This window comes from Poeciliopsis prolifica, unplaced genomic scaffold (assembly GCF_027474105.1).
Source record: "Poeciliopsis prolifica strain line A6 unplaced genomic scaffold, Auburn_PproV2 SCAFFOLD045, whole genome shotgun sequence".
NCBI classification, from domain to species: Eukaryota; Metazoa; Chordata; class Actinopteri; order Cyprinodontiformes; family Poeciliidae; genus Poeciliopsis; species Poeciliopsis prolifica.
Window position 1 is genome coordinate 3866467 of NW_026562420.1, and position 17763 is coordinate 3884229.

At 38.2% G+C, this 17763-nt stretch overlaps 1 protein-coding gene across 5 annotated transcripts in view; it reads left to right on the forward strand.

Moving 5' to 3' along the window:
• Window positions 1–17763, forward strand: part of lrch4 (leucine-rich repeats and calponin homology (CH) domain containing 4) — a 57880-nt gene that overhangs the window by 23418 nt on the left and 16699 nt on the right. For 4 of the 5 annotated variants that reach the window (XR_008607840.1, XM_055056495.1, XM_055056496.1 and 1 more), the window contains exons 2-9: window positions 6600–6744; window positions 9582–9711; window positions 11627–11732; window positions 12289–12541; window positions 15535–15631; window positions 16649–16763; window positions 17081–17184; window positions 17490–17536. Coding sequence is in view for 4 of the 5 variants with exons in the window: in XM_055056495.1 (XP_054912470.1) it covers window positions 6600–6744; window positions 9582–9711; window positions 11627–11732; window positions 12289–12541; window positions 15535–15631; window positions 16649–16763; window positions 17081–17184; window positions 17490–17536 (997 nt within the window). In the remaining variant the exon portion in view is untranslated. Of the gene's footprint in view, window positions 1–6599; window positions 6745–8741; window positions 8841–9581; window positions 9712–11626; window positions 11733–12288; window positions 12542–15534; window positions 15632–16648; window positions 16764–17080; window positions 17185–17489; window positions 17537–17763 lie in introns of those variants that run through there. The other variant, XM_055056497.1, reaches the window with a different exon arrangement.

Here is a 17763-nt window from a genome sequence, read left to right on the forward strand (position 1 = left end):
TAGTGTGTGGGTGGGTCTGGATTTCCTGAAGTCTACGATGATCTCCTTGGTCTTGTTGACATTCAGGATCAGATTGTTTCCTTTGCAACAGTCCATATAGTACTTATCACGATATTATTTTTAAGTGCTATGCCTACAGATTTTTGCATGTCAATAACCACAATGTATGGTCTTTGTTGAGATGTCCAATGTTCTACATTGCTAAAGTTTGTCAAGAGAGACATGAAGATGAAAGGATGTATATTAAAGAATAATGAAAATTTGTGGCAATTTTAACAAGAGCAATCTATATCGCACCTTTCTTGATGCTAAGAACAGAGTAAAACATTTTCTAGACTTGGGTTCTCAAAATCTCTGCATAAAATCGACACTAGAAAAATGAATTATTCAAAGATATTCATATGCCTCAAAATCAATGGAATTTGACCAAGGCAACTTATTTGCCTAAGTTGTTGAATATCGTCCAGCAGCAGTGCAGCAATAAGACACCTATTTTTCCCAGTATTATTTGCACTTCATTTACTTCATCTGTCTACATGTATTACCATTAGTAGTCACTAATGTTGTCAATTCAGTGACTTTGTTGCTATATTTAGTAACTTTTTTGACCAAAAAAAGTTACTAAATTAAAAAAAGTTACTAAACCTTTTAAAGATAGGTCATCGACCAGAAAACTACAATTGGTGCACCTCAAATTGTGAACATCTGTTATAAAGTTACAATAGTGTCATCAATTCCCTCGTAATGGCAGAGTTCAGGATTTGAAAGCTCTGTGCTTCTTGTTGTGCCACAATTATATGAAAAATATATTTTCTTACTGGGTGTTACAGGGATGTCTTTCTCTACAATATTGACTTCCAAACCTCTTTAGAACAAGCACCCAGGACTTCGTTTTCATACCAATTACTTTACTTCAAGTTGTATCCCAGGGTTACCAGAAAGTTTACATGTCCAGATGTTTGAGTCCTTATTACACTGGATAGATCTGAGTCTGACTTATTTTGTTTTAATACTGCTAGTGCTTTTTCCCTAGTCTGTCACTGACTTTATCTCGTCATAACCTTTAACTTTTTAAATATTGCCTGAATTTGTTTTAAATCTTGTTTGTTACCTTTTAGCAGAAACTGCTCGCATTATGTATTGGTAATGAGTGGAGCCACACAGTATTTGAAATAAGAGGTGCATTAATTTTTTGTAAATATTTAAGCAAGCCCTAATATTGTGAAGACTTTATGAAACAAAAGGATTTCACATTCTTCATGAGTCTTTCTTCAGATCAAACTGTGCTCATATCAAATTTGGCGTTCTTATTCATTCATCTGATTCTTTGATCAACAACAACTCTCCAACATTACATTAACCACTGCAGCCTGTAATTGGACTCAGTGCTCTGCTCTGGTGGGAAAGTCCTCTTTGTGCTGATCCTTTGAAATCCTCTGACGCTCTTTAAGGCTGTATAATCTCTTTCTCTCTTGTTCCAGCATGTGAAGCTTTTCTTTCGCTAAAAATTTGGAAAGACTGCACACCTGAAGAAATATATCACTGTTATGGATGAATAGCAGTGGGAAACTGGACTCTAAAACCAACTGTTTTGTAGAGAGGATTATCTCTAAATGGTCATCCAATGACCTGATTATTGCCCTTTGGGGAATGACTGCCAGAGGATGTTTTTATTGATAATTTATTTTACAGGAACCATCTGTTGCCCCATAAGACATCCAGAACCAGAACAGGAGATGGATGTTGTGGACTTGTTCTACTGTACAGGACAGGACAAGTGTGTTTTCAGTTAGTTGAAAACCATGGCAAACCATAGCAAAGACCTCCTTCATAGATGCATGTGATTCACTCACATGCATCATTACCCTTAGCATGAGTAATGATCAGTGACTCTTTTTTTTTTATAAAATCAGTGCCTCTTTTAGTAGGTTTGCCTCTTCATTGAATGCTTGAATCCTTGAATCCTTTTCATTTTTCAGAGCAGGGTGGCAGAGCACAGTGGCAACCCACAATGCCACTGTGGTCTCTGCTGAGTGCAAATGAAAGTTATCAGCTTGTTGTGTTGTAAAATGATTAATGTTTTTTTGTCTTTAGTCTCATGTGTTTAAAATGTGGATGAAACCTGATAGAATTAATTTTATATTGTCCCCCCAAATTCAAGTTCTACATTCTTCTGAATTGCTCTAATAACGTTAATTAATTCCTTTAAATTTATCTTCTGCAAAATTTGTTTTGCTGAAGTTAGAAGCATTTAATCAAAATTGCATGGTACTGTGTTGGTGTCCCTATAAACTCAGCTTTCTAGAAAACGCAGTAGGTTCCATCTAGTTGCAATATGAATCCTAGATAGAATTAATTTTATATTGTCCCCCCAAATACAAGTTCTCCTACATTCTTTTGAATTGCTCTAATAACGTTAATTCATTCCTTTAAATGTATCTTCTGCAAAATTTGTTTTGCTGAAGTTAGAAGCATTTAATCAAAATTGCATGCTACTGTGTTGCTGTCCCTATAAACTCAGCTTTCTAGAAAACACAGTAGGTTCTATCTAGTTGTCATATGAATCCTTTACAGAGTTGCACAAAAAACAACACATCTCAGAAAAATGGACAGAGTCCTCCTTCCAAGCTGAAGGTTTGACATTTTTTCAGGAAAGTTCACCATATTGAATGCTTTAGATATTTTTTTGGAAAAGCCAAAAACCAGTTCAAGTGAGCATGCAAACATTCTTGCAAAAATCAAGAAAGTTATTTAAAATTTTGCTCTTTCCATCAACCTTTTTCTAGAGATGATGCTGTTTGAGAAAGCTACTATAATCTTGAGACAACACTGAGCTAAGATAAGCATTACTTTTACCTTTTGTTTTTACAGGACTATCTGACTATTGAAACTGCTGCAAAATGCTTAGAAGGTTTCTAATGATACATTCTTAGATCTTATGACAAGATAACATAATATTAGGTTCACTGGCAAAAGATGGGATTTGTGTTTTGGAGTTTATTCATATAGTGCAGATTCACAACAGGTTTTGTCTAAAGTCGCTTTATAAAATCAACAGATCCAGTTTTATATAGATATAGTCAATTAAATAAAATTTGCTGATTTGAAGTGAATATTTAGAACATTTTGAGGAAAATGGGTCATATCGATGTGTCCTTTGGAAACAAAATTAGCCCATTTAAAATAGGATGGATACTAATGGTGGTACCAGTTCGCATCATTTAAATCTTTCACTTAGTTACAAATCTTTTAGTTACAGATCTTTTGGGGCCATCTTTCTGTGACAGTTCCTCTTCTCCACATGGCTTTGTTGAGTTAACAGGTTTAGCTCCTGACCATAGAGCATACCCCTTCAATGTGAGCCTCCTGCTGTCTGAACAATGGAGAGCCAGTTGGAGGCTGGATGGATTGATTCTCTGCTCTCATTCCACAGCACATACTTTCCCAATGATTCCAATGTTGATTCAGTCTTCCCTTATTACACCATTCATCAGTTCCAGGGAATGAGAAGTCTATTAGAGACACTTCAGCTATGCTGCATCATATTTTTAGCCAATCCATCGGCAGTTTCATTCTTTAATTTCTATAAAAACATATTAAATTGTGAAATCACAGCAATATATGTACATACGTTGTATTTTTTGTACTGATCCCCATGTTGTGCAACATCACTCTAATTTCTGCTGTTAAAAGAAGTACACAACCATATCTTCCTCTTTTTGCCTGAACCAGAACATCCATCTGTTTGGATTCAGACACAAGAGACCATTTCCTTTTATTCTCATTGAGCAAATAAGGCATAAGGTCCACCCCCACCTATTGTTCGGGCAGCCAGCCTCTAGCTGTGGGACAGTGGTCTGGAAGATAGGGGGAAATCAGGCTGCAGTACTCCTCAATACCATCTAAACTCGGTTTCTCAAAAAGCCCCACACAGTAATTTGCAATGCCTGTTACAACTAGTCATAATGATGGACACTTTCTCCTCTTCATCAGTAATGAAGAATGTGAAGCAGAAAGATTTGCATTTTTTATGCTTAATAAAACCCATGATTGGATCTCCATTACATTTATGCGCTGTTGCCTTTCCTTCTTTCTGTGGTGTTTCGTATGCGCTATACAAATATAAAGTTAGCTGGGGGTTTTTTTTGTTGCTACTCTCTGTTATGTAGTTATGAATATATATGTGTGTGTGTGTGTGTACACAAATTTTTGTATTTTGTTCAAAATGTAAAGTGATCCCAACAACATCTAGAATATAAATTACAAGCTAAAAGCAGCAATGTAAAGATACTAATAATGAAATGACAAAACCAAAATGCATTCCTTTGTCATTGATAATGGTAACTGTACTTCTGAGAACCAGTGAATGATCATAAATTAAGTCATTATGCTTTTCTAAATTCCATCGTAAAAGTTCCCACATAGGCCATAACAAACCGGAACCTCACTTTCTTCCATGCTTTTCCAACTGCGACCAATATAGAGCCAGTGGGCTGTCTGCCATCGACAGACATCTGTCTCATCCTGCTGCCAGTGGATGCTCGGCGCTAATGAGACTTTTAAAACCACTGTCACTCTGTAAGCTGCTGACTATTCTATCTAATCTACTCCATTCTCACTTTCATTTGATTCTCTAGTTGATTTGACAAATAGTGTGAAATCAAATCAGCAGTTAGATGTTTATGATAAGACTACCATAGAGTTGTGTTTTTTTTAGAACCTGAAGTTCTCTAGCCCACAAATCCTTAGATATGAAAGCTACCTCTGATTTAGGACTTTGGTTCCATGACCAGGAGTTTGCTGTACCTTGAATTTTCTTCTGCAGGTGTTATGTTTGAGAAAGACATGAAATATTCAGATTTGTTGTTGCTGAATTAAAGGGACAGTGTTATGTAAAATTGACTTTTTTGAGTGTTGCATCATGTTATGTTATTCCCCTATCAAAAACATACCTGAAGTTTTTCCTTGATTCTTTCATGCATGTTTGAGAAATTCTCTTATCTCCTGTGGCAGTCATTTAACTGCCACAGGATGCCTAGTTGGATTCAACACCATCTTCAAGGTGCAGCTCAAGTTACTGAGCTTCCACCTCACAGAGCAGCCCTTCCCCTCTCACCTCCTTCAGACTAGTCAATAGTAATTAGCAAACAAATGGTGGTAAGACAATGATTGAAAAGTATATCACTATTTTAGCATTTCATATCGTGCAATATCAATAATTGATGAAATATCTAAAATACTGTCCAAGTAGTGTATGAAGTGCACAATTCAGATACTGAGGTCCAGACAAAAGTCAGGGAGCAAAAACAATCTTTAATACATCTGCAGACAGAGAGAAAAAATACACTGCATTAGGCAAAAATCATTCTGCTCTAACAAACTCAGAGTTGCATAGTTGTTTTATTCACCTCTCTCTGCTAACAGAGGCTGAAACTCATTCTTCGAAGGCCAAACAAAAGAAACAAAGAAAAACAGACGGAACAGTTCAACCTTATACGCTCATTCACTGTCATGTCTATGGGATGCGAAAACTAAACACTCTATCTTTATGCAGGGAAGGCCACGGGAAAAACAGCAAGTTCCCAGATAACCCGTCTGGGAAACTTCAACAAACACATCTTGTTCAATTAGTTTGTACACCCTTTGCAGCTGCTTGAAAAAACATCTCGACTATGCTACACTGTATGATGCAAATAAAAGATTTTCTCTTGAAAGAAAAATCTACTTCACAAGTGATATTACCTTTCCTCTTTTATCCACAGTTTTCATTCCATGATTTTATTGTTAAGCAGTCATGAAGCATGAAGGCAAAACCTTAAACTCCTGCTGTGCAAATTACTCACCAAGTTGTTTCTAGGTAACAAAAAAATAAGTTAGTTGCTCAGGGGTCAAGTTAATGGATTATTTTCCATATCTGTCTTATTTTTTTAAACTATGGAAAAAATCTGAAGCCTGTCCATCATTTCAAATTTTTGACCTACATGGTGCAGATGTGCAGATATTTTTTAGGCCTGGAGTATACTCTAAGGAAAACTACGTCAATCAATAAAAAAAATCCCTTTCTGACTTGGACACTGAATTAAATGCGTCTCGCTGACTGGTATCTGACAGTGTGTGGACAGGACACTTTGGAGTGCATTTGCTTCAGTAGTGCATTCAAAACTTTGCCTGAAGTGGCACTTTTAACAAGCCCACAATAGATACAAAATAGAGACAAACTAAAGATAATACTATGGTGTGTTAACAGGTTTCCCTCCAGTGTATTATAAGCCTGGTGGGGCGCCAGGCTTTACTTGTGCCCTCACCTTGCTAAGTGTTGCTTGTTTTTATCAACAAAAAAAATGCTTAAAATATTTTTGTACATCAGTAATCCCGAACTGCAAGCGTCTGTGCCACAAATAAAACGTATGGTCGGGCTTTTAGAGGTGCATGCAGTGGAATGAGAATGATGTGTCTTTTTGAACAAAGGATTGTGTGTAACGTACAGTATGTTTACAGTTCATGCACAGACAATGCTAAAATTTACTTAAACTTTATCAGTTTGTCATCAAATGGTTTGAAGGATGAAAATAATGTTTGTTTGTGTTTGGGTGTTTCAGATCTATCTAAGAACCGCCTGTGTGAGCTTCCAGAGGAGCTGTGTCAGTTCATCTCTCTGGAGACTCTGAGTCTGTACCACAATGGAATGCGTTTATTGTCCCCCAGCCTGGCCAACCTCCAGACCCTTACCTACCTCAACCTCAGGTAACTCAACATCTACACACCACATCAGGAGCCACATGTTCTCGTGAGGTGGTGTAGCATTTGGGTAATTAGATGGCTCATTGTTTAGTATGTGACCGAACCCATGCCAGCAAGACGGGCAGTTCTGGGCAGAAAATCTGTATTTCAGTTAGTTTTTAGTGCTGATATGATACAACATGGTTGTAGTTTTTGCAATATTAACCTGATGTGGTATGAAGCAATCATTTATTTAGAATGACACTGGGCAGTAATGACAAAGGTTCCTAATTACAAATTACCTGCATGAATGGTAGCACAAAAGGAGTGCTGCCGTTCATGCACGGTAGCACTCCTGACACCAGGAAGCTGTTCATTCAAACATGAGTTCATCACAACTAATACAACAAGCGGAGCTATTCGCAAGGCTGGCCAATAACAAAAGATAAGGATCCGAAACAGAAAACTCGTTTTTTAAGCATTTCTGACAGACAAACTAGCAGAAAACCAGCTTGTCAACAAATTATAAATGAAAATTTATCCTGTTCATACTGTCATTTCACCTCAGAGTCTGATTTTAGATGCATCTCAACTGGCACCTTTTTAAAACCCTCTCCTCAAAACCAATGCTGTGCTGATAAATGTACCCCATAAATATTACACATACTTTTTGAATATTGTGAAATCTTACAGTATGAGAATTGCTGGCTGTTCTCAACCAAGAATATCTTCATCCTCCAGAAATGTTGCAAAAAAAAGCTTTATTTAATGACTGTCAATTTATTTAAACTTAAAACTCCCACCAGGATGTCTGCCTTGCTTTAAGGTCTGAATGCTGAGCAATATCTATAACATCTAAATCAACCAGAATTATGCTTTGCATCTGTGTCTGTAAATAGAATTATTTATTCACATCACAAATGTTAGTTTGAATATATATATATATATATATATATATATATATATATATATTATATATATTATTATTTTTTTTTTTTAACTTAATGTGAACATAAATTATATAAGTTGCCATTTTGTCATTCTTTAAAATGTTCTCTATTAACGTCAGCTAAACATCAGTGAAGAGCCTTAAGGGTAAAATAATAGAAGAACTTGCTCAGGACTGCTTCTTGAGAACAAAAAATAAAGTTTAAACTTCTTTTAAGCAAACTTCTAGTTGCTCTTAAAGATGTATAAAAGACAGTTCACATTGATTGGCACACTATGGTGGTGGTCCATTTACCTAAAATAAGGGACAACAGGATATGTTCCAACTACATGGGGTAACATTCCTAAGCCATCCTGGTAAAGTCTGTTCAGGGTTTCTGAAGAGGAGGTTCTGCTAGATAGCTTAGAATCAGATTCAGGAGGATCAGTGTGGTTTTTGTGCTGGTTGTGGAAAACTGCAGCAGCTCTACACCCTCAGCAGGGTCAGGGGAAGCATAGGAGTTTACCTAAGCTTTACATGCTTTTCTTATATGTAATATTGGTTGCAAGTCAGACTTGTTTTCGGGGAGAGTTGGGCTCCACCAAGGATGCCCTTTGTCACTGATTCTGTTCTCAATGTGTGTGGACAGAATTTTCAGGCACAGGCAAGATGTTGAGGGGATCCATTTTGGTGTATTCTTCTTTATGCAATTCTTTCGGTTTCAGCAGACCATAATCTCTAGCTTTCACAGAAGCCTTTCAGCTAAGCTCTGGATTTACCGGTCAATCTATGTTCCTACCTTCATCTATGATCATGAGCTTTGGGTAGTTACCGGCTACAAGCAGCTAAAATGAGTTTCCTCTGCAGGGTGTCTGGGCTCTCCCTTAAAGATAGGGTGAAAAGCTCTGTCATCCGGGAAAGGCTCAGAGTAGAGCCACTGCTCCTTCACATCAAGTTGAGGTGGCTTGGGCATCTAGTTAGGATGCCTCCTGATAACGTGCCTCCCAGCACGTCCAGTTGGGAGAAGACCCAGAGGAAGACCCAGAACATGCTTGATGGACAATGTCTCTCTGCTTGCCTGGGAACGCCTTAGGGTTCATCCGAAGGAGGTGGGAGAGGGAAGTCTTTGCCTCCTTACGTAGACTACTACCTCCATGACCCCGGTTAAGTGGAAGAAAATGGATTGTTGATGGTAAAAATCTCCTTATGTTTTGGATCACTTTGATTAGCAAACATTTATGTATCAAGTAATTATTCTGTGCTTATATGCCACAGTCTATAGAGTGAAGTAGCACAAATAACCTGTATGATCTCATCCCATATTACAACAGAAAATTGTAAACTTCATCAGTTAGTTTAGGCAAAACAGTTATTTAGATGTGGAGGTAAATTAGACTTCAAAGAGACTTAATCAGTATATCAAAAAGCAAATTTTATCTTAAATATTCTGACAAGTTTCCAATTTAAGAGGCTTTTGCATTTTGCTTTCTAGAATAACAGAAAACAATTATTTTCTTAAAAAAATTATCTCAGAATTAAATTTATTCATGGTGCTTGTAAATTGTTTTTTTCTTATTATTTGATACAACGTCAGTAAGTCTTATTCCTCCTCATTATCATTTTACTGTTGCTAGGATACTGGAAAATCCCTCCAGGTGCAGCACGAGTCAGACCAAATGGACTGTATAACAGAAAATATCCTACTTCTAATGGAGCTGTTATTTAGTGTGAGCTCCATGATGAAACTTCTGAAGCAGCTGAGACGTTATCATATATCGCTGTGTGTTTTTATTTAATCCTTTAGCCTCTGAATGTTTGAGTCATTAGACTTTGAAATCTAATCCCTGCTCCAGGTGAGGATATCTCTTCAGTGACATCACTCTTTGTTCATGGGTGTGTTCGTGTGCTTGTGTGTGTGTGCTTCTCTCCACAGTCGGAATCTCCTGTCCTGTTTGCCCCCGTCCATGTTCCAGCTCCCCCTACTGCGAGTGCTCATAATCAGCAACAACAAGCTGTCTTCACTGCCCTCCTCCATCTACTCTCTCACACACCTTCGACAGCTGGTACGATACACACACATTTTGATCTCTTAGAATCTCTGCACCCGACTCCTATTGTTCAAGTAAATGCATGAGTGCAGATTATATGATCTGGTGGGCTGTTATTCTTGACTTCAATGGCTTAATAAAGCCCAATGTGCAGTTGTAACTCTGTAAATTAGAATATCATTAAGTTGATTTATGTTTGTAATTAAATGGAGCAGTCAAACTTGTATAGATTCCTACATAGTGATGTGAAATCCAAGGTTCTGTCTCTCAGAAAACTTAAATTATATAAGAAAAGTGTTTTATGCCAGATATGGCTGTCTATTGAACAGTGTGTTCATGTTCTGTAAAGCATCTACACTCAGTGCTGCAATGGGTTTCCTTCTGCTTGAAAAACTGCATTAGTGCAGTACAATATGACTGAGGTCAGCTTCTGGCAAGTCTGGAAGCTTACCACGGCTCACCGTGTTTTTGTGTTAAGAGATGTTAAAATTTCTGGTCAACGTTTAACCACAATTTGAAAATATGACTAAGTAATTATTTGTTATTAGAAGACATTATGAGCAATACTTAAATCCCAACTGATAGTCTTAATATCGGTAAACATGCAAAAAATATGTTTAAAATGTACATTTTTTTGTACTTCAGCTAAACCCTAACTAGGAAAGCTGCCAGTGGATCTTATGGATCCATGATTAGTTGAACATGTTGGCCTAAATTAGTTATGCCTAAATTTTTTGATTAACTAAACAATTGCTGTATATGATACATAACTTCAGAAATGTTGTCCTTTGTTTTTTCACCCATGGAGACTGCCATTTCTTCATGATTACTGAGTTGATGACATGGTTTTGTCCATTCTGTACTACAATCTACAGAGTAGGGCTGTTGTAAATTAATATTTTAGTAATCGAGTCTTCTGTCAATTATTTTGAGTAATCTGATAAAAAAAAGATATAAAGAAACATTGTTAAATCTAATCAATGTCAGATTGGTTAGATCTAACATTGTTACTATCGGATATCTACATCAGTCCAATTTAATTAACAATAACTTTTCTGTAGTTTAGAAAATTAGCCTGTAACAACAATAGCTCATTTTCTAAGTTGACCTAAAGAAAAATTATACAAAAATCTGAAATTATTTTCACAAATACACCTATAAAACATTTCTATGCTTTTTGTTTTTGTATTCATCTTCAGTCAATTTAATAGATGAACTCTCACCTTGCCCAAACATTCATAGTTTTTGTCCTCATGTTAGTGATGGGATTTGACACCTTCGTTTGTCACACACAGATCTACCAGGTATGTACCGTCACAATGACGGTAAATTTCATGCTGTTAAGACCAGCATGAAATTAAATAAATTTTCCTCTTTGTCCGCCCGCAGCGTTCAGTTATCAGCTCACTTGTATAAATACAGCTGCAGCACTCTTCCCCGCCGTTTGCTCTGAACCGGCCACCCGGAAGCAGCTCTGGGAGGAAAAAAGCTGCCGTAGTCCTGGCATCGCGCCAGTCATTTTAAGGACACTTATTGCACCCCCCTTTCCTTCATCTCCCCCCACCCCCCACCCACCCACACACACACACACACACACATAAAAGAAGAAGAGTGCAGTGGGAAAGAGTCAAACATAACTTCTGGAAGACTAGCTCCTTCCATTTTGGAGACTATTTTGAGTAAAAGCTGGTGTATGTGATCTGTGCCAAGATGCAGATATTTAGAGGTGCACAATCTGGCACGCTGATAGCATGCCAGTGTACAGACAGTGCCTCAACTATAAACTTGAGGCACTTTTAACCCTGGGATAACCTTTTATCCTAGGGTTTTTCCCAGTGGGAGAAACCCTGGGATAAAATTATTAAATATTATGATGATTATGATATCATTTGCAATATTTGGCTATTTTCTTCTTCTGTATTGCATTCAGGATGTCAGCTGTAATGAGCTGCAGAGTTTACCAGCAGAACTTGGTCAACTGGAGACTCTGAGGGACCTGAACTTGAGGAGGAACCAGCTCACCACTTTGCCTGAAGGTAAACACACATGAACACACACTTATTCCAAATAATGGACATGTTGAGCTTTGCTTGAATCTACCAATGGCAGTAGAAGGTGATAAAGGTCTGCATCTGATCCACCTGCATCCTGTTTATAGTCTTGAGTTCCTCTCTTAGAGGGAAGACAGAAAGGGCCCTGTTTCTTACACAGGGCCCTTTCTTCATAACTTGAATTGCAAGACAGTGCCTTTTTTTCATTTTAAGTGCTTACAAATGAAAGAGTTATCAATCTAGTTCAAACTTAATGGTGTTTTGATGGATCATGTGCAATTAAAACCTTGCAGAGATGAAAAGGGAATAGGTTTTTACAGTGAATTGTAACAACTTACATAATGTGGCCACTTACAGATCTATTTAGTAACTGAACTGATTCAAGTGGCACTACTATTTCACTAACTGAGTTTTCTCAGGTTTTAGATATAGTGCCAAGCCGGAACCCGATAGTAGCCTTACATTTCAATTAATGAAGGCAATAGATCCTGAAACCACATTGCCTGCTGTCTGACTTTTTTCTTCTTTGAATCTCATCCAGAAATGTCTGAACTTCCACTTGTTCGACTCGATGTGTCCTGCAACCGAATTTCCCACGTTCCTCTGTGTTTCCGTCACCTCCGACATCTGCAGACAATCTCACTGGACAGCAATCCTTTGCAAATGCCACCGGCACAAATCTGCTCCAAAGGCAAATATCACATCTTCAAGTACCTGAACATGGAGGCCTGTAAGAGTCATGAGGAGGAGCTGGAGAAACACCTCAACATGAGGCCGACTGGATTTAAAAGCAGGTGAGGACAACTGAACAGAGAGTTTATGTATATTATTATACATAAACTATAACTATGTAGGGCTAGAAGTACAGTGCATTGATTAAGTAGTCACACCTCTAGGAGCTTTCCACATTATGTCCCAATCACATCTACAAGCAGACATTTTTGTAAATTTCGGTTTCCAATATAGCTCAGGCTCTGAAAACAAAAAAAGTATTTTTAGAAAGACTTTTAGTTCAAAGGGAATTTGCTTTGAACTAAACCATTCCATAGCAAGTCACTACCCCAGTCTTGGTTTTCTGCATCTTCTCACTGGATTTTCTCCAAGATGCACCCAGATCTATAGCTCCAACTGTCTTCCCATCAAATCTTTCCTTGCAGAAGAAAAACATTCCCACTACATAATACTGCCATGACCAAGTTTCACAATGTGGATGATATCTTCATATTGACAATGAGGTTACAGTCATGGGTTTAATTCCTGACCCCGGGTCATTGTCTGCATGCTTTCTTCTTCTTCTTCTTCTTGTTCTTCTTCTATCTATCTTTCTGCCAAACTGAAGAAAGACAACTAGTTGCAGAAAATCTTTTAAAAAGGATGTTGAAAGATGAGGGTATGAGATAAAAAAAGTAATAGAACTATGTAGGGCTGGACAATAAATCAACAATGGTATATATCTCGATAGACTCATTATCAATATCAATAGATAACATATATGATAGAATATTCAGAATCAGAATTTATTTTGTCGTCATTGTACAAGAAAGAAAGTACAACAAAAAAATAACAACTCTTGAAAGCGAGTCAAATAAATAAAATAATAAGTATATCTCAATAAATATAAAAAAATATAGTAGAAATACACAACTGGGAAAAATAAATGAATAAATAAATAAACAAATAATCAAGGTTTAGATGAACTAGCTGTGTAAAGGCTAACAACAGCTCTTGGGTAGAAACTGTTTTTTCAGTCCATCTGTTTTTGACTTTATTACCCTGAAATGCCTCCCTGACGTCAGGAGTTTGAAGAGATGGTGGCCAGGTTGTGATGCTGCGGGCTCTCCAGAGACATCAAATCCTGTAGATCTCCTCCAGAGATGGAATCGGGTAGTCAATCAGTCTCTGGGCAGTTTATGATATCTGGAGCTCCTTCCTCTCTGCCACAGTGCAGCTAGAGAACTACAGCGAGATGCCATTGGTCAAAATTAACTCCACAGAGCAGCGATAGAAGGATACCGAGAGCTCAGTTCTCCAAGTCAGGTCTTCACTGACAAAACTGCCCATGAAAATGAAATTTGGCACCATCTCCACCCTTTCGCCATTTATGACAGTGGGCTGAAGGTCTGGTTCACACCTCCTAAAGTCAACAATCAGATCCTTCAACTTGATGGTGCTCAAACAGAGGTTGTTGATGCGCCAGTCATTCCACCTCCACTCTGTATGCAGTCTCATCTTCTCCAGAGATGAGACCCACCACGATGGTAATGATGGTATTGTTCAGGTGGGTGAGGCTATAGTCATGGATGTAGAGGGTTTAGAGTAGAGGACCTAGCGCACATCCTCGTAGAGAGCCTATGCTGGTGCAGGGGGGTTAATACTTTCACATTGTGGCAGCAGTTTGTCAGCAAGTTCATGATCCAGCAGCAGATGTTGTGGGGTAGATCCAGATCCCCCAGTTTTCTCACCAGTCTGCTCCGAATGATGGTGTTAAATGCCGAGCTGAAGTCAGGGAAGAGCACCTTTGCATAACTCATTTGCTGTTCCATGTGTGTCAATGTGGTGTGCAGAGCAGTAGCGATAGCATTCTTTCTACACCTGTTGGTTATATTTGCAAATTGGTGGGGATTGAATGTGGTTTTGCAAAGCACTTCACGATGATGGGGGTTATTGTCACTGGACAGTAGTCATTGAGACTGTTAATCTTGTTTTTTGGCGAAGGGATGATGGTGACGGACTTTAAGCAAGGTGGGATGGAGCACTGGGTGAGGGACTCATAGATGCTGGTAAAAACCCCAGCAGCTGTCTGCACAGTGCCTCAACACTCTCCCTGTCACACTGTCAGGTCCAGCAGCTTTCTGGAGGTTCACTGCCTTCATAGTCCTCCACACTTCCTGTACAGTGATGGTCTGGCAGTGCAGGGATGCTGGCTGCAGTAGGGGCTCTGCTGGTGAATCAACCTCAAAATGGGTGAAGAAATGATTGAGCTCATCTGCCAGTGAAGCATCCCCAGAGATTTTGGCAGTATTGCTGGATCTGAAGTTGGTGATGGAGTTATAATTCAAAAATCAAACTGTCCAGTCTCCTCTCCGTCTTTTCATCCTGATGCAGCTCTAAGACTTGAAAGCAGTGAAGATGGACTGAACCCAAAAACTCTTCTCTCCAGTTAATTTTGGCAACACATGCTAAAGCTGCAGTTGCTGCACACATGTTTTTAGTGGATATGGAGCTTGATATAACTGCTCTACCTTTGCAAGAAGCCAGCTGCCTCCTGTGCGTCTAGCCTTTCGTTAAGATAGGCTAACCTCAAGAATTTCTCAGCCTAATAAACAGATCAATTGCTTTCCGTGCTTCCTTCCAACAAAGTGGTAAACAGTTGGTGAAGTGACTTATAAAACATAGATATCAGCAGTGAATTAAAAATCTGGCAAGAAATGTTGTCGGGTTTATCATCATGAGCCAAAGAAATAAGATATGGAATGTTTGTAATGTAATGTATGTCAAATAGAATGATTGTGAGTTGATAAGATGGTGACATGGAATGACAGATATTGAAAAAAGTTAAAAAAGAATCAACAGAAGTAGAGCTGAGCCAATATTTAGTTAGATGAAACCCTTCTAGCTGTTTCCTGAACATTTCATGGAGCAGAAAATAGAAGTAATAATGGAGCAAAGGAGAAGGAACTCGTGACTTTGATATGGAGAATGTGATACAGTATTCCACTTCTTGACACACCTTAGTCTTTTTATGTTGTATGCTTTTAATTGACCTTATCTACATTTTCTCTTGCAGTCTGTCAGACCAGGAGCTATTCACTTGTCAGTTTGGCGGCATGGACTCTGGTTTCAACAGCGTGGACAGCGGCAGCAAACGATGGTCTGGCAATGAGGTACAACTATTATTTATATGTCATGTCTGAACTACTGTAAGCTACTGTATATCATAAACTCACACAAAGTTTGACAGTATCAATATAAAGATGTTTTAATTAGATACAGTCATACAAAGTGAAAGATAAAAAAAGAACAATTATAAGATGTAAATATATGATATCCAAAATTCTGTTATTCAGAAAGTAGAACGACATCATGCGACCATGATGTCATGTCGCATGTAAAGGAACAGTATTATGTAAAATTGACTTCTTTGACTTTGACTTTTTTGTTATAACGTTATTCCGTCATCAAAACCATACCTGGTGTGTTGCCTTGACTCTTTTATGCATGTTTGAGAAATCTCTTAATCTCCATGGCAACCATTCAGCTGTACCAAACAACTGGGTGGACCATAACTCCACTTTGAGATGCAGCTCCTTCTCTAAGCTGCAGTTTTCAAGCTTCTAAGCTTCCATCTCACAGAACACCTGTCCCTGAAACTCTCACACTCAGTGCCTTCAGACTAGCCTACAGCAATTAGCAAACACCTAGTGGAACTGTGCATCTGGTGAGCTCATTGTAGGAGCTACTTCTCAGTGTGACCCTGGTAAAAATGTTGTAAAAGGGTTAACAGAGGAGACATGTTGTGATGAGTTCCTGGTGGCGGAGTTTCAGAAAGAACTGGGGTCGTTAAAGAGACAGAGGCCCAATTTCTAGGCATTAAAATAATTGCCTTGAAATTGGCAATTTTCAAGGCAAATGTGACTTCCAAGAAAGTCAAATTTCTTGGAAGTCATATTTGATATATGTATGATTTTTATAAAAACTAAATGTAACATAGCTATTTGACTTTGCTATAAAATGGCACTAAAGTAATATGTTACATTAACCTTAAGGGCTGTTTTACCAGCTTCTCACAAACGTCTGGTTTTGTGCTGAAGTAATTTTAAACTATCCAAGAACAAGATCATGTTTTGATTCATGATGTTCTACCATGACAACTGATGTGCCTCTGTTTCTCATGCTCTCAGTCTGCAGATGACTTTTCCGAGCGTTCTCTTCAGATGGCGGAGGTCAACCACACCTTGCAGAGACACCTTGAGGAGCAGTATGAAGAAGACGATGAGTCCCTGGAGGCCAACAATGGTGGGAAATTCTGGAACCTAAAATGCTTGTGAAGCTGACTAAAGATGTGCTTTAGAAATATATAAAATTTATTAGCTCTTGTTCATATATATTTACATTGTGAAAAAATAGCTGTGGGAAGACCAATCATTTCTCAAAACAAAATGTCTCGACATTTAGTAAAAGCACAAATGAATATGGACAAAGGTAGACAATTTTGTCTACCTTTGTGTTTATCACATTTTCAGCTGGTTATGAAACCCCCCATCACTGAAATGAAATGGAAAACAAGTTCAATAAGACAGCAACGTTTTAGACTTTGTTTTTCTTCCTCCCAGTGAATGGAGTGGCTGAGCAGATCAGCTTCATCAGCATCAGCAGCAGTGTGACAGAGGAGATCCGGATAGATCCACCCACACCTTCCCTTGTTACCTTTCCTTTGGTACTGTCTTACACATACTGATCAGTTACTGCTGTTTGGCATGTTGGGTCAGGTGAAGAATGGAAAAAAAAATTCTGGAAAAATATTCCTTCCTTTGTCTCCTAACCCACTGTCTAAATTTGTTGTTCTTTATTGTTATCCTCCATTAAATCCTTTTTTGGCTCCACCTCTTTTTATGTCTCTACTTTTTCCCTCTAATTCTTCCTTCCTATTTCTCTACCTGCTTTTATATTCTGTGTCTCCTCTGCCCATCCCAAACTTTTCTATCATCATGTTTGATTAGCGGAGAGTCTCTTGTTTTTTAGGAGCAGGATTCATCTTCTCCATCCCAAAACCAGGATACAACCTGCAGGTGAGTTTTTCAAAAACATTTCCAAATCTCTCCTCGTCCTTAGCAATGTTTTATATTTTAGTGTTCAGCAGCCAGTAAGTATCCAACATCATCCAACTTTCCCAAATATTAAAGATTTCATTTTACTGGCAGCAAACTGGATGTTCATGATGAAGTCTACTGGTGCATCAAGAAGACAAGTTCCTTCCCCCATTCACCGTTTTTCTTAGGCTCACTCACAGTGGCTT